General features: G+C 42.4%; 1 protein-coding gene across 2 annotated transcripts in view; it reads right to left on the bottom strand.

Annotated features, from left to right (window-relative positions):
* Positions 1-16,519, bottom strand: part of SLC45A2 (solute carrier family 45 member 2) — a 35,767-nt gene extending 19,248 nt beyond the window's left edge. For both annotated transcript variants that reach the window (XM_047877252.1, XM_047877243.1), the window contains exons 1-2: positions 14,967-16,519; positions 12,236-12,412 (exon numbers count right to left, since the gene is read on the bottom strand). In XM_047877252.1, the coding sequence (XP_047733208.1) occupies positions 12,236-12,412; positions 14,967-15,351 (562 nt within the window). In that variant the 5' untranslated portion in view covers positions 15,352-16,519. The remainder of the gene's footprint in view (positions 1-12,235; positions 12,413-14,966) is intronic.
* Positions 16,520-18,099: the final 1,580 nt, after the last annotated feature.

Below are 18,099 nucleotides of genomic sequence, written 5' to 3'. Positions count from 1 at the left end.
AAAACCTGTAGTTGAGGAGGTCACTTGTTGGGATGAGCACTGGGTGTTGTATGTAAGCCATGAATTACAGGAATCCACCCCTAAAACCAAGAGCACCTTGTATATACTGTATGTTAGCTAACTTGACAATAAATTTAAAAAATAGAAAATAAACTACAGTATTAAAAAACAGTAATAAATGATGCTAAAACTGTGACCTGGGTATTCAAATATGATAGAGGAGTCTCAAAGAGTTTATTTGTTAATAACCAGGGCTTAGCTACTGGTACCAAGATGATGTTGATTTTTTTTATTTAAAAAATTTTTTTTAATGTTTATTTATTTTTGAGTGAGAGAGAGACAGAGTGTAAGCAGGGGAGGGGCAGAGAAAGAGAGGGAGACACAGAACTCAAAGTGGGCTCCAGGCTCTAAGCTTCCAGCACAGAGCCCGACGTGGGGCTTGAACTCATGAACTGTGAGATCATGACCTGAACCAAAAAAGATGCCTAACCAACTGAGCCACCCAGACACCCCAAATATCTTTATTGATTATTTTTGATTATTAATAATTTTTATAGGATTCCTCTTAATTAGCAATGAAGTTCATAAGAGTTCAATATATTAATGGATTCAAAGATTTTAGAGGTGGGAGGATGTTTGGAATTCATCTGGTTGAATTTGATCTGAAAGCCACAGGCTACAGTGGTTAAGTGACCGGAGACAGAATGGAGAGAAGGGGTTTGGAATTTTCCCTGATTTCAATTTGCATCTGTGTGCTTTCTGGTCATGTGATCTTGGGCACTTCTCTGAGAAGTGGGGGTCGTGAGGCCTCCATGTATGAGTTTTGTGAGGGCTAACACGACAACACTATGTAAATGATTAGTACATACAGTGGCAGAACAAGGGCCCAAAAATGAGTGCCCTGTAGACTTGCTTACAGAAACCCTAATTCCAAACCCTTCCCCATAAGTGGGAGAAGACAGTTACTGCCTTCGGGTGACAAGCTGCGTAGGGCTGGCTGCAAGGACTTGGTCATCGAGGCCCAGTGATTAGAATCCAGGGATCATTCTGGGGGCTGACTTGGGCCTAGCGCAGACCCAGTGTGGCAGAGAGCGGCAAGTATTGTGGAAAAAAGATGTATCCCAAACCTGGAAAAAGTAACAGTGGCAAGTGCCTGATTTACAAAGTATCAGTCTAGAGCCATGCTTCTTAAACTTTAAGGTGTGCCTGGATCACACGGATATCTTATTAAATTGCAGATTGTCTTGGTCTGTTTGGGCTGCTAGCACAAAAATACCAGAAGCTGTGTGGTTTATGAGCAGCAGAGATTTCCTTCTCACACTTTTGTTGTTTGGGAAGTTTACAACCGTGCCGTCCGCAGACTGGGTGTCTGGTGATGCAATGCTTCTTGTTGATGGCTGTCTTCTTACTGCGATCCCACTTGGCATAAGTGGTAAGGTAACTTTTTTAAGAGCTCTAATTCCATGAATGAGGCCTCATGACCTAATCACTCCACCTCCTGATAACATCACATCGGGTATTAGGTTTTTAGCGTATACATGGAGTCATTCAATCTATAGCACAGATTCTGATTTTAAAGCTTCAAGGGTACGGCCTGAGATCCCGGATTCTTTTGAGCAGTTTCCAACCAACCTGGTCCACCCTTATCTGACATTCTTGGGAAATTGTAACAACAGTTCTTTGTTGTTACAGGATATTTGACCAATAGTCTAAAACTGACAAAGCACAATGATGTGTAGTTCTATAAAGTTGAGGTTAATTTGCAGACATTATTAGGGTTCTATGATTTGTATTATGTTTTTATAGCCTAATAGACAAGTTACAAACATACTTGTAACAAAAATATTACAGAGGACTTATAGTTTTACTGACTTGTAGAAGGCTAATCAGATTTATATCTAACCTACCACTTTTTCTTTTGCTAATCACACACACACATGTGCGCGCACACACACACACACACACACACACACACACATACACACTGTGCAAGAACTTGGGGGAACTGTTCTTTATGTCTTTCCTGTCAGTTCCCTCACGAATTGGTCAAGCAAAATTTTGACACCTGCTTCAAGGACCTTGGAGAATTTCCAATCCTCTTAGGGAGGGGAGGAAAACAAAACAGGCAAAACTGTTTTGTTTTTCCCAAAGCTATTGGGGGATGTTGTAAATGTTACAACAAAATATGCCCTGTGAAGGAATAGTGGGCCATTGGGTAATTATTCCATAGACACCATATTAAAACTCTGGATGGAAACATTTAAATTTTATCTATTCACACCCTCCGACATGATAAGGGCCAGCAGAGGGCTGTAGGAATTCATGGAAGGCTTTCCTTTCTGCTGCTTTTGCTTAAGCTAAGGATTTTATCTTCAGAGATAGTCTCAAGACAAAGCCCCATCATCTTAGCTGCAACAAAGGCCAATAACAGCTCCCACATCTACATCCAGACTGCATTTATCTCTCTTCCAACATCACTCTCATTGGGGCCCTGGAATTAATCATCAGGCTATTGGCCAGACCATAAGCTGAAACATCCACAGGACATCTGCTGATGTCAGATAACAGGCCTTTACAAAGAAGAGCCCATAAATGATCTAGCTGGCTCCTTCACATAGCCAGGCCATGTTGCAAACTCAGACCATAACCAACCTCAGAAGAACGAACCGGCTTGACAGATAGATGTTGCATTTCTTAACTTACGATGTAACTCCAACAATGGCTCATCCTGGAAGAAATCCAAACACACTGAAATAGGGTTGTTTTTCTTTAGTTTGCAACTATAATAGGTAAAATGGGTAATTCGGGGAGTTTCAGTTCTAGAGAATCTATCTGAGACAAACTCCACATCTGCTATGTACCTGTAGCTGTCTCTCTGCTTCAGGGGTGTGGCTTAACAATCCATACTCTGCTGGCAAAATAGCTTAAGTCAAGAGAGCTAACAGTGTGCTGCCAGCTACTTCACTTCAGCAAGAGATCAGACTAAACCCCCCCCCCCCCGCCGCCCATTTCCATGGTGTTCACGAGACAGTGATTTTGACTCTACTCTATATGCTAAGAAAATAGCCATGAAAGTGTTTAATTAGGTATATGGTTCCTACCTTCCCCCAATATATACACACTAATCCTGGAGAATTACCATAAGTACCAGTTACTGTGTGTGTGTGTGTGTGTGTGTGTGTGTGTGTCTCCTCGGACCTATTTGTTTATCAATAAAAATTGATGGAGCATCTACTCTTCAAGAACTGTGCTAAGCACTGGGGACAGCAATGAATAAGACAAACATGAACTGCCCTCTTGGACGCTGAAAGTACAAGGAAAATCAAACAGACACATATACTCTGGTCAAAGAGAGAAGACACAAGCAACTTGACATTTCTTTAGATTCACAAGGCAACTTTTCTCCTAAAAGATGGTGAGATAACATTTAAAGTGTTGACCACTGTTTCCATCCACCCACCACTACCTGTGGTCCTGGGGTATTTCCTTATATCTTTGTCCCTTTGGGCCCTTTTTCACATTCAAGCTGAGCCGCAATACCTCATTGCTTTGGGGGAAGGACATGAAAGCGGAAAGCACAGAAACAAGAATGTGTCTTCTTGCTTCTGAGTTTCAAAAGCCCTTAGGCTCCAAACACATAGAAGGAAGATTCAGTAGAAAATGGGATTTAAGAGCAAGGCATTCATGCTGGGTGCACATATACCGGTGAATTCCTAAGGCAGTGGTTCTGCTCCTCTTTCCTAGGGTCTAGCTGGTATTGGGGGTGGGTGGGAGGTGGGGGGGGGGGGGTGTAGGTAGAACCACCCCCAAATGTCTAGGGGCATCCCAGAACAGAAGGGACCAACGCCTCATGCCCTGGGTAGACCCCAGGGAGGCAATAAGACCTCGAGGAAGAAATGGCTTGTGGTGGGTCTAGATAGAAGTGTTTATCGTGTCAGTCTCTATTCCAAGTGCTTAACATATATTGGCTCATCCAATCCTCACAACAACCTTTCAGGAAAGTACTGCAGCATATTATTTTTTAAAGTTGATTTATTTATTTATTTTGAGAGAGAGAGAGAGAGAGAGAGAGAGAGAAAGAGAAAGCAGGGGAGGGGCAGAGAGAGAGGGGGAGAGAGAACATCCCAAGCAGGCTCTGCGTTGTCAGCACAGAGCCTGACATGGAGCTCAATCTCTCCAATGATGAGATCATGACCAGAGCCAAGATCAAGAGTTGGACACTCAATCAACTGAGTCACCCAGGTGGCCCTGCAATATATTCTTATTATTAGTGGTAGCTGTGTTCTTGAAAGTCACCCCAAACACTGAATTAGCAAGTAGCAAATGACTCCTCTGAGGAGAAATACAGGGCTAAGTTACTGCAAACTTCTAGTCACATCTTCAACAAGTGAACAACACAGTGCTTTTCCATTTACGCACATGGTGTGCTTCCATTTAAAGATATTTAGTATATATCGTTGCTTCATTAGCACTGAGCCCATGGGCAACAGAACTATAACTCATGCCTGAACAAAACTTAACACACATATTTTCTCCACAAGGCACATCACAATGTTCCTGCACTTTTGAAGCCCGGACGGCACTTGAGCACTACATCGGGGACCATCTTAAGCAATGAAATTACACACACACACACACACACACACACACACACACACACACAAATGCTAACAATTTGGTACCAAATACACCACTAAAGGACAACTGTTTACAGAATGAAAACCAAACAAGAAGGCAGAGTGCTACCTGGACCTACCTCAACTGGGCATGAGGCTGTGGGTGATTCAAATTGCCCTCCTACACTCTGCACTTGTTTGCAAATGACTGGCAATGAGCTAACAGTATTGCTTTTGATGTTACAAAGAAATTTTAGTGAGCAAATTTGCAAGTAACAACCCACGAATAATTGATCAGCTGTATTTTTATCTCTATTTTAGAGAGGAGGAAAGCAAAACACAGAGTTTGCAGCTCCCAGAGTTCACCTCACCCTGGCCTGGTGTGGGAAGAGCAGAATGGCAGAGGGGGCTGAGAACCCTGTGGTTCTGCAGGGGCCTTACAGATGAGAAGAGATGACTCCATTGTGACCACTTCAGCTTGGCCGAGATGTGGTGGGACAATGGACATCTCAGGAAATGCCAGGGTGAACAGATGACATTGAAACCCAGGGACTCTATGCCCTCAAGCCCTTGCACTCTAAGTCCCCAGGACTTCGATGCAACCGTTGGGTAAAGGGATGGGAGAACATTCCAAACTGAGACTAAATTTCCACCATCCTGTGGTGATGGGGCTCAACAAAGGAGCAATTAAATTAAGTTTGGGGTTTAGGATCCCACCCATTTGCGACATAAAGATTTATCCAACGCTTTCCATTATTGGGCATAAGCTATGCCGTAGGCAAAAATATTTGCAGTAAAGCAGTGCCAAAATCATATTCTTCTCCACAATTAAATAAATGCAGAGAACTGGAGTGGTGTGTTTGCCAGAGGTCAAATGCAATTTGTGTTCGTGCTGAAAGCTACTGATATGTACTAGTATGTCTAATGCAATAAGGCTCACATAAAGGTATATTCACTTTAATTATCTCACCATTTTCCCAGAAGCAAATTTCTTGATTTGAGCATATGCCTAACCATTGCTACTGTAGTTCAGATAAGATTCCTGAAACTTCTCATTTCCTGACATGACACATAAATCCTGACTCTTGTTTCTTTTCTTAAGGATTAGAAATGACTGCAAGGTCAAGTAATTAATTGGCTGGGGTCTGGAGCCATTTGTGATTACCCTGAGTTTTCTTTAACTCTGCAGAATTAATATTTTACTTCTGGGTTGCAACAGCTCATTTTACTATAAGTACTATAAGTGTTCATTTTACTATAAATCACTGAGCACTTTGCAAAATGCTTTAACCTTTCCAATGTCGACTGAGTAGCATGAAGCACTTATGCTAGAGAGAATAAGCTCAGGACTAGATGTCATGAACTGAAAGGGACAGCCCATGTGCAATACAGCCGGTCTTCTCAGTAACCCCCCCTTTCTCCAACAGCTACTGCAGTGGCCAGTTCCAAACCAGTTTTGACCACCTTTTTTCAGGTGCATCTGGACCCACACTGAGGTCGGGGTCAGCACTCACACAAGTGAGGTTCACACCCATGGGACCACCGTTGGCCAGTAGAGACTGGAGCCAATGGATTAATCCCCCTTCTTGATCCCCTCAAAGAGAAAGTTCTGAGATGAACTACATTAGGCTCCTAAGAGGGTCTTGGTGAGATGGAAAGTCACCTAGAGCAAAGGCCAACTCTGCAATGCTTCTTGTATTCTTTGGTCTGTTCCACTCCACCACTCCCTCATTCTCACTCTCTGGAATCCTTTCCCAAGTAAACTCTGCATACAAACTTTCTCTGGGGTCAGCTTTTAGGGGAGCCTGGACAAAAACATAAACCATATTTTTAGTTGGCTGATGATTTAGTTGGTTGGTAGGTTGGTAGGGCTTTTGCCCCTGCTCTAGTCTACTGCTACCTAGCTGTGTGACCTTGGACTAATCACTTTACCTCTTAGTAACACAGCTTCCTCAAAGGTACAATGAGGATGCTAAAATACAATATTTGTCCCACCAATAGTTCTTGAGCATATTCCAGGAATATTCTAAAGACTGTTGCTATAGCAACGAATAGGAAAGATAATGTTCCTGCTCTCAGGAAGCTTATATAGGTCAGGTACAGAAGCATAATATACACAATAAACAAATGAATAAATAATATAGTCACGTAATGATAAACACATCACAGAGGAGGGGTCATGTGACCAACTTGCCAACGAGCCAAGTTGATTTGGTATCTGGGGGAAGAGCTTTCAAGGAGAGGACAGAGCCAAGGAAAAATCCCCTCAGGTGTTTCTTTAATCTGCCTTTGAGATTCTTTGAGACGTATGTTGCTCACACTTGAATGGAAAAGAAATGGCAATTTGGAGACATTAATTGTTTTGCTCTGAATGATCCATGTTGCCCACAAAGCTGAAATTCCTGTGTCCTTGGCTTACTCTCTAGCCACATCCTTCCTAAGCTAAGTGACTGAGGAGATGTGAAAGTCCACGAGTGACAGAAACTTCAAAGGGAACCCAGTTGACACAAGAAAACCATTCATGCGGCAATTACTCAAGGAGAAACCATTCAAACAGACTTTAACATGAAACACAGCATCTTTTCCACTTGTGTGAAAGATTTGCTCATAGGAGCCCATGTCTAAACTTCATTTTTAATAGTCTTTTCTTAGTCCTTAATTACTCTTAACCAGAGCATTTGTAACCTGAGATATTAAAAAGCTAGAAAAATTAAAAGAGGTTGTGCTCCACAAGCTACCCAATCTTCTTGCAATGATGTACCTGGGGGCAAGTTCCTCTCCGAGTCACCACAAAAAAACTTTGATGGGTTCTACAAGCCCAGTGGAAACAGAAAAAAATGAACTAAACACAGACATTTGGTGTTTGATCCTTTTAAATGATTCCTTGCTCTGGGCATTTGGCAGGATATTAATAACTAACATTGTGCGAAGATTCACAACCCTGTGAGGAAACAAAAGTTCAGAAATACTAAAGGCACTCAGCAGTTAAGAAAAGGGGCCAGGATTTGAAACGGGACAACCTTTCCCATCATGCTTTGCCCTGGACACCCCCTGCTGGATAGAGTCAACTGCTAATGGTAGCAAGGCCTTAGGTTCAACTTAGCAGGTTTGTGCTCAGTTAGAAGCATTCTGGCACAAAGAAGGAATTCTTTACTCGTGAATGTGAGTTCTGCAGGCCCAGATGCACCCGGAGGTGAAGGCATGGGGTAGCAAGACAAGGGTGTATCTATGAAATACACCACATATGTCAGGGATGGAGGGAGAGTAGGTTTAGTTACCTTTAAATATAAGAGAGAGAAGAAGCTGGGGAACTAAAATGTTCCCCTGGGAGTCAGTAGAGTCTTTTCTTAAAAAAAAAAAAAGAAGTCAGAAATATGCTGGGAAATATTTTGGCAAGAAACCCTTTGACATTTTTTGCAAAGCACTTGGAATTGTTGGGCCTAGGCTAAAATGAAATAAATAGCTCTGAAATAAATAAGAAGGATTTCAATTTACTCAGATGATTGAATTCCTTGGGTGAACGAAAATCAAAATGGGCTCTGGCACTGAACAGGCCTTTATCATTAAATGCCTGATGCAAGGAGTATGCTTTAGATATCTCTTTGCCAGGTTCATGTACATTCAGGAGATTTGGCCTGTATGCAAAGACAGAGAAGTATGATAATGTACTGTTATTTTTCACTCCATTTTCCAATGTGGTCTTCCATTCAGAGCAAGGACACTATGGTGGGGTCACACATTCATCTTTAAATGAGCATTGACAGTTACTATTCACACTTTGAAAAGAAGGGGAGTTGGGACACCTGGGTGGCTCAGTCGGTTCAGCATCTGACTGTTGATTTCAGCTCAGGTCATGGTCTCACAGTCGTGAGATCAAGCTCCATGTCTGGCTATGCGATGAGTGTGGAGCCTGCTTAAGATTCTTTCCCTTCCTCTCCCTCTTCCCTTCCCCTGCCCACTCTCTCTTTCTCTCTCAGAAAAAAAAAGGGGGGGAGGGGAGGAGAGAGAAAAGAAAAACATTCTAAATAATACAGGTGACCCTATCTTCTACCTCTTTCTTTGAGCCCATGTCCAGCAGTAAACATTAAAGAGCAGATGTTTCTGCAGATATATTTATATGTATATCCGTCACTATGCAGGTCTGTGCATACAAACAAAGCAAAAAGGTATACTGTATTTTATGTGTGATCTGAGAGATATTCATGAATAATGTAGACTCTCTGTGATTATCACTTAGGCATGGACTTCTAGAATCTAAGTTTTAAATGAGGTGAGACTTTACTGTACTGTTTTAGACGAGGAAGATGTTTTAAGCTAATTTTCTAATAGGAAAAAAAACTTGCTTTGAGCTATCCACACGCTCTCAGGGGTCCCCCTATAACTGGAGACAGTTGTCTGGGATTCAGAGTTCAGTGTTGGTCAGGAGACAAAGCAAGGTGATTAAATGAGCATATTCATCTGATTGATGCAATTTGCCACTCAGTTCAACCTGATGTAAAACTGCATGAAACTTAAGGGTTATAAAAGTCTCCTTTTATGTAACTAACATTTCTAAGTACCTGCTGTCAACGATGCAACAGGTTAGAAGCCATGGGGAAGAAAACACTCATGTTTTTACAAATCTTGTATTTTACAAAATCTTGTAAAAGAGAAAGATAAATACACAATTATAATACAGGGGAGACTGTGAACAGTACTATAATAAATGTGGTCAGGTAAAATTGTGAACTGAAGTATAACTTTAAAATATAATTACCTGTCAATTATTCCTTAATAGATTGGGCTTTGAAAGCTCTTTCTTGCAATAGTCTTGGTCTTTAATTTTTCTCATTAGGCTAATACTCAATTGTGCTTATATTCTATGTGATATCTACCAGCTTTGGCCTATTTGAAAATAATTACCCTTTCCTCCTGGCAAATAGAACCCAAATAGAGAGGATCTGCTCTCCCACCCCTGCCCTAAACCCTCACTTTCCCAATATCCTAATTCTGTGGCCTAATTCTGTCCAATGAGAAACAAGCAAAAGTCTGTGTGAGTTTTAGGAAAGCTTTGCTTTCTACCTTAAAAGAGACATATGTCAAAGTCCTAGGCCCCAATGTGACTATATTTGGAGATAAGGACTGTAAGGAGGTAATTAAGGTTACATGAGGTCATAGGGTGGGGCCATAACCAATAGGACTGGTGTCCTTGTAAGAAGAGGAAGAGACATCAGGAATGCATGCACAGAGGAAAGGCTGTGTGAGGACAGAGTGAGAAGATGGCCAGGTACAGACCAAGAAGAGAGGTCTCACCAGAAACCAAGCCTGCTGTCACCTTGTTCTTGGACTTCCAGCCTTCAGAAGTGTGAGAACATAATTTCTGTTGTTTAAGCACCCAATTTGTGGTATTCTGTTATGGCAGCTCAAGCAGATGACACGGGCCCCAAGGGCAATGAAGTTCAGGATATGTATGAGATGAACTGTTATCTTACCATCTCTTCCTGCTGAAGTTACCCACCTCATTCATACCTCTATGTTCATCTACTTGATACTTTTGCTTTGATCAATTTTTGCGTGGGGTCCCTGACCAAGTTAGAAGTTGGTTGACTGCAATTTAGAAGAGAGGGGGTCTTCTCCCTGGGAAGGGGGGGGAAAGTTTCCATGCAGCTTTGATTTCCAAAGGGAGAAAGGGGTAAGGGAATTTCGGCATGAGGAAAGACCCAGAAGTTGGAACAGAAAGGACAGCCTCTTTTGTTTGTCCCATTAATATTTATTTTGAGCACATATGATGTGCCAGGCTGTATTGAAGGTGTGATGGATGCAGTGAGTAAAACAGAGCTGGCCTCTGCCCCTAGGAGCATGTTGGGAAATTATTCAAAGCACAGAAAATGTGGAGGAAGTAATGAGAAGTAAAGCTTGAAGAGTAGGATGGAAACAGATTATGGGGAGTCTTGAATCCTGTCTAGGAATTTGTTCTTTACCCAGCAGGCAAATGGGGAGTCACTCCAGGTGATGGAACAGGAGAGTGCCCTGGTCATAGTTTGCTTTTAGGAGTATTAATCTGGAGGTTGTGTTTTGGTTCAATTGGAATCGGAAGAGATTAGAGGCTAGAGAGATAGTTAAGGGAAAAGTACTAAAGTTCAGACAAAATGTAGTGGGAGCCTGAACCAAGGTAATATGAAAATTATACTATATTTGCTGAGACCACCATACACTAATATCGACAGAAAACGTCAAGATATTTTCTCAGATTTATAGAAATACTACCATGTGTTAGCCTTTGAAAAGTTCCCCAAGGACCAAATTCAATCTTCTAATATCCGAGACAACAAAGCAGAGACCGTTTAGCCAAGACTAACAGGGACATAAGCCGGGGGGGGGGGGGGGGGGGGGGGGATTGCTGGGAAAGGGTGGCCACATTGCCCACAGTACTTGAGAGCAGTAAAACTCTCAATGTGTCAGGTTGGAAAGCCCAAGAGTCTCCCACTGTTGTAATTAATTTCAGCAAATTATGATCAAGCAGAAGGAATTATGGGGTTTAAGTTAGGAAAATGCAGTTTGAATCTCTCTTGTGGGACCTTTTAGCTGCAGGCTAGTGTGGTCAGGGGCCACTGACAGATGGGCAGGACTCTGGATCCTCCATCTTCCCTAAAGCAAGGAGGAGCTACTCTCTTGGCTGTGCAGCCCCCTTTCTTCCAGAGTTCACCATCTAGATGTTTGCTCGAACATCAAATATTAAGCCAGTGGCTTCAATGGGCAAGCACTGCTCTTGGCTGTGGAAAATAAACTGAACAAAACTCAAGATCCTGCTAGATCCCACCCCTAGATATAAAAACACTCCCAGGACAGGATCATGTTGTAATTTCATGTATGACCCCCTCCACTTCCCAGTCCTAGAACAGTCCTGACTGGTGTTCTATAAATGGATATTGAACGTTGCTAGCATTGCTGTAAATGAATGACTCAACAGCAACCAAAGGAGCCTGCCAATAGCCCCAAGAATTGAAGAGAGTCCCCCATTGTCCCTCGGGCATGGCCTTTTTCAAAGCAGGAGGTTGAGGAAATGCCAACTGTTTATATAACTAAGAAATCTCTAGGACATGTGGGATTTTTTCATTTGCTTGGTTTGTTTCTATTTTTGTTTTAAAATGTGGTTAAGTCACTTGCCACAGAATCATCCAGGATACTTATTAAAAATGTAGACTTCTGGGCCCCACCTGAAACCCACTGAATCAAAATAACTGGAAGAGAGGCCCAGGAAGCTGCATTTTTAACAAGCTCTTAGGTAATGCTGATGCCACCTTAGTGATTTAAAAACAAAAAACAAACAAACAAAACAAACAAAAAAACACCAAAAAGCAAAGTGCACAAGGCCTCTTTTCACTGCAGTTGTAAATGTCTCCACAAATGACTCTTCAGAAAGCTCTTATGTAAACTTCCTTTGCAAAAACTCCATAGCCTAGTCACAAGCTGATTTGTCTAGAGAAATGCACTGAAACACAGAGCCCGCGTGATGGGAGCATTCCATCAACAGATCCATTCATTCAAAAACTCTGACATGCATAGACACTGGATGGCATCAGAGGAAGCGCCTCCCTGTCTGGGGAACTTAAGGAAAGACTTTCTGGAACATTCCTTACCTGTGAAGAGGGCATGGTAGTGGAGGCCCCTCTCCTTATCCTCATGGGAACAGACATCAAATAAGTAGGCTTTAATGGGCCCATCAATGAAGTCAGCAGCAAAATCAAAGAGAACTACACCTATCATGGTGATGGTTATGGCCCAAATCAGCCTCCTCCTTGGATCAGCAATCAAAGCTAAAAAGGAAAGAAACATACATCACCTAAATCCAGAGTTAGGATGATTTGCATTTTTGTTTCCAATAAAATGTCCTGTCATCAAATTATCTCCCTTTGCTTTCATTTTGTGTTGCTTTTCCAAATAAACATAGCTTTACCATTTTCTCAGGTTTTCAAAATTACACAAGTGAATGCCAGAAAGGGCAGATCTATAGAGACAGAAAGTAGATTGAGGGGTTGCGTACACCTGGTCAGGGGGAGGGAACGCGGAGTGACTGCTAATGGTTGCTAGGTTTCTTTCCGGGGTGATGAAAATGTGGTGCAATTAGATAGTGGTGATGGTTGCACAACCCTAGGAATATACTAAAAAGCACCAAGTTATGTCATATCTCTTTTTAAAAAGTTGTGTAAAAAATTATACATGTTTATCGTAAACCATTTCAGTGATGTAGAAAAGCTGGGGGAAATGCTTCGTCCCAGCCCCTACTGATGGTCATTCTTCAGATATCCCTTTATGCACTTACAGACATACAGGAAATGGTGTATACAGGTGCCCTAATGCAGTACTCCTCAAACTGTAGCATCCTTAATCATCACTTGGACAACTCGTTAAAACAGATAATCAGAGGCGTGCCTGGGTGGCTCAGTCAGTTAAATGTCTGACTTTGGCTCAGGTCATGATCTCACGGTCTATGAGTTCGAGCCCTGAGTCGGGCTCTGGGCTGGCAGCTCAGAGCCTGGAGCCTGCTTCGGATTCTGTGTCTCCCTCGCTTTCTGCCCCTCCCCTGCTCACTCTGTCTCCCTCAAGAATAAACATTAAAAAAAAAAATTAAAAAAACACAACAGAGTATCAGGCTCTGTCTTCCAGTAGGCTCTGTCTTCTCCAGTAGGTCTGAGGTGGGGCTGGGCATTTGCATTTCTAACAGCCCCCGGATGCTGATGCCCTGGGTCTGAGGACCACGTTTTGAGGAGCACTAATGGGATCATGTTGGACACGTTCATTTATAACCAACTCTCCTCATATCTTTGTATTTCACTTAACGGAGAGCAACTGCACAGTTTTTAACAGCCGAATAATATTCACTCTGTGGACGTGTCAGAATTCATTCACACTATCTCCTATTAGAGAAAACAAAAATGTTCCCTTGCTTTCAGTTTCACTTGAGAACAATGTGTAACTTATGCACATTAAAAAAACAAACTACAGTATAAAAATAAGTGGAAAATAAGCCTATACTCCACTTTTTACCTCCAAGGTCCTTTAGTACTCCTCCCTAGGGGAAACCATACTTACCAGGGGTTTTTGTAAATACTTTGCAGAAATAAATCAAATTTATGTAGTTATGCCCGCTTTTAAATATATACAAATGATGGGTGCCTGGGTGGCTTCGTCAGTTAAGTGTCCAACTTCAGCTCAGGTCATAATCTCATGGCTCAAGGGTTCAAGCCCCACATCAGGCTCTGTGGTGACAGCTCAGAGCCTGGAGCCTGCTTCAGATTCTGTGTGTGTGTCTCTCTCTCTGCCCCTTCCCTTTCCCACTCACATTCTCTCTCTCTCTCTCTCTCAAAACTAAATAAACATTAAAAAATTATTTAAAAAATACATACAAGGGGCACCTGGGTGGCTCAGTCGGTTAAGCGGCCGACTTCGGCTCAGGTCATGATCTCGCGGTCCGTGAGTTCGAGCCCCGCATCGGGCTCTGTGCTGACAGCTCAGAGCCTGGAGCCTGTTTCAGATTCTATGTCTCCCTCTCTCTGACCCTCCCCCGTTCATGCTCTCTCTCTCTCTGTCTCAAAAATGAATAAACGTTAAAAAAAATTTTTTTTAATTAAAAAAATATTTAAAAAAATAAATAAATAAAATAAAAAATACATGCAAATGATAACTGATTATCCTGCCTCATTATAATCCATTCTGCTAGCCTGAGAGTTAATGGCCAAAAAATGTGTATTATTTTTAACGATTCTTTATTCAATGAAATGAAGTACTTTTTATGTACTACCACCAATTACTGATTAGTTGGTGGCTGATTAATGGCAAGAAAAAGTGCTCACCATCAGGGGTTTTTTGGTCCAGCATTTGCAGTGCAAAACTGTGCCCTTGAGCTGACAGGCTGATGCCCTGCACCCACTAAAAGACTCTACCTAAAGCTATGAAGAAAATTAGCCCTTATTTAGACATACAGGTAATTTATTATTAGTATTTATGGAGTCATTTGGCAAACGGTTAATTCAACAAAGTACTAACTAAAGCCGAAGTTCAAAGAACACTGCAATTAATAAATATGTAAAAATATTTCATTTGAAAAAACAGATAAAAAATTATTCCTACTTTGCAATCCTCACAACAATGAAACAACAACAGCAATGGATCCTGATGCTCCTAAAAATGAAGACTCCCCAACCACAGAATTTGGGTCCTTCCAAGGTGGAAGTTTATTTTAACCTAGGAGAGATCATCAGTTTAACCGGTTTCCAATGAAATGTCACATAAAGAAATCCGAATTCTACTCCTATTGAGTTGCATAATGGGCCCCTTTCCCCCGCCTGCCCGCCTGTGCAGTGCACTGACCTGCTACCACAGCATCCCCGTTGAGGTACAGAGTCATGCCCAAGAGCATCATGATAACCAGGGTGAGGATGTATGGTCTCCGCCGGCCCCACCTGGCCCGGCAGTGGTCGCTGGCTGATCCCACCACGGGTTGCAGCAGAAATCCCAGGATGGGGCTGAGGAGCCACACCATGCTGTACAGACTCTTGGGCAGCCCCACGCTGAGCAGGACTGGGGTCACGTAGGCCGCCTCCACTGCGTAGCAAAACTCCCGGCCAAGCATGGCCATGCTGTGCATGATGAGATTGCCCGTGGGTCTTTTGGGGGGCTCCTCAGGGTCCAAGGGCTCATCGTCAGCTAGGGACTCATAGGTGCGACTGCCAAGCTGCCCGATGTTGCCACTCATGGCCACAGGGAAACTGCCTGCAAGCCCACCACCTTCTGTGTGGCCCTCAGGTTTCTGCCCCAAGCCGGATTTGACATGGAGCCTGACTGAGCAGCCAACGGAGACCGTCAAGCTGGGGGAGGGGCTCAAATTCTTTCATGCTTCTAAGATCACAAGTTATGATGAGAAGGAAGGGGGTGGGGTCAGGAAAGCATGAGGGAGATTAGCTGCTGTGAGCCCTCTGGCTCCTTAGAATGTTTGTCTAAAGCAATCTTTCCTTCTCTGTTCTTTCTGTTCTCTCCGTTTCTGTCACACACATGTATCTATACACACACACTCTTACACACAATCACATGCACAGCTTTGAGACAATGAAGCTGTATTATGCAGGTCGTAAGTCAAAACATGAATAAATACATCAATATCTTCTTCTAAACTTTGTCTAGATATAAATATTCTGTATTTTCCTGAACACAAGTTTCTGCACATACACCTCAAGAATCAGCTAACTAGACTTACAGCCGTGAGAGGCTGCACTCTTTCTCCAATCTCTAGCCTGTCTCAGCACTGTGATATTTCCCTTCATTGCATTTAATACATTTTCCAACTAGATAATTCTGTGTTTATTCTATTTCTTCTGTTAGTCTTTGATCCCTTTAAGAGCAGTGATCAGGTCCATTTCTGTCATTATGGTAATCCCCAGGTGTAGCATGATACCTGGCACCTAGTAGGTCCTCAACGAATATTTGCTAAAGGAATTACTGAGTGAATAAAGTGCATACACGAAATTCTGTAGAACCAGTCAACAGCCTGTTTGCTCAGGTCCATTCCCTGTTCCTCCTCACAGGCTCTGTATCATGACACTACACTTCCCAGGTTCCCTTGCTTCTAGGTAGATTTGGCCAATGAAAGGCATTGGTGGGAAGACTGGGGCCAGGAGAGAAGATCCTGGTATTTCCCTCCCTCCATTTCTCCTTCCTGAGCCATCTGTGGTAGTGGCTGCATCTCCACGATGGGTCTAGCTTCCACCAAGCAAACTTAGCTTCAGGATCCTGGTAACACTGCCTTCCCCATTGTTCCTGCAGCCATAGGAGTGGCCCTGGCTTCCCATTGCTGTTTATATCTGGGTTGCTTCACTGTCCCCTGGGCTTCTCAGCACTTATGTCACCAGTGTAATTCCCTATATTAAATTTCCTGATTGATTAATTGATATTTCACCCATCCCCCCACCCACCTCCCCTCTGGCAACCACCAGTTTGTTCTCTGTATTTAAGAGTCTGGGTTTGTTGTTGTTTATTTTTCTCCTTTTTTCTTTGCTTTGTTTTTTAAATTCCACATAGGAGCGAAATCATGGTATTTGTCTTTCTCTTTCACTTAGGACTATACCCTGTAAGTCCATCCATGTTGTCGCAAATGGCAAGAGTTCATCTTTTTTTGTTTGTTTATTTTTGAAAGAGAGAGAGTATATGCACGCAGGGGAGGGGCAGAGAGAGAGGGAGACACACAATCTGAATCAGGCTCAGGTTCTGAGCTGTCAGCACAGAGCCCAACACGGGGCTTGAACTTACGAACACGGGGCTTGAACTCATGAACATTGAGATCGAGACCTGAGCTGAAGTTGGACGCTTAACAGACTGAGCCACCCAGGTGCTCTAAAAGTTCACGTTTTACATGGGTAATATCCCATTATACACATATATATGCACACACACACACACACACATACACACACACACATCTTCTTCATCCATCTTGGCTGAGTTGCTTCCATATCTTGGCTATTATAAATAATGCTGCAATAAACATAGGGATGCATATGTCTTTTCAAAGTAATGTTTTTGTTTTCTTTGTGTAAATACCAAGTAGTGGCATTACTGGATCGTAAGGTAATTCTATTTTTCTTTTGAGGAAACTCCATCCTGTTTTCCTCAGTGGCTGCACCAGTTTGCATTCCCACCAACGGTGCACGAGAGTTCCTTTTTCTCCACATCTTCTCCAACACTTGTCATTTGTTGTGTTTTTGACTTTAGCCATTCTGACAGCCGTAAAGTGGTTGTCTCAATGTGGTTTTAATTTGTATTTCCTTGGTGATGAGTGATGTTGAGGATCTTTTCATGTGTCTGTTTGCCATCTGTATATCTTCTTTGGAAAAATGTCTATTCAGGTCCTCTGCTCATTTTTAATTGGATAATTTCTTTTTTTGGTGTTGAGTTGTATAAATTGTTTACATATTTTGGATATTAACCCTTTATTGGATATATCATCTGCAGATATCTTCTCCCATTCAATTGGTTGCCCTTTTGTTCTGACGTTGGTTTCCTTTGCTGGGCGAAAGCTATTTATTTTGATGTAGAATCAATAGTTTAATTTTGTTTTTGTTTTCCTTGCCAGAGGATACATATCTTGTAAAATATTTCCTTGCTGGATCCTGAGTTCAAATGAAAAGTTCCTGTGGCAAGAGGAACACAATCTTATAGGAAGGGCCTTAAAAATGGTATAAGAGCAAGACTCGGAGTCAGAATATTAAAATTTAAATTCTGGTTCTGCCTCTTCCTACCAGTATCTTCCTGGGCAAATCACTTAAAACTGGTGGTTCCCAAACTGTGTGCCAAGATGCCCCGGGCACCACAGTGACCTCAAAGGGGTGCCTCAGGATATTTAAAGTTTTGAAGATAGTAAACAGAGTGAAACTCAACATCTGTCAGATACCCCATGAACTATCAGTGAGTTAGTTCATCCTTTCAACCTAAGATTGCACTACAATCCTTT

The sequence above is a fragment of the Prionailurus viverrinus genome, chromosome A1, assembly GCF_022837055.1.
Source record: "Prionailurus viverrinus isolate Anna chromosome A1, UM_Priviv_1.0, whole genome shotgun sequence".
Lineage (NCBI taxonomy): Eukaryota > Metazoa > Chordata > Mammalia > Carnivora > Felidae > Prionailurus > Prionailurus viverrinus.
This window is presented reverse-complemented; position numbering and strand designations above follow the sequence as displayed.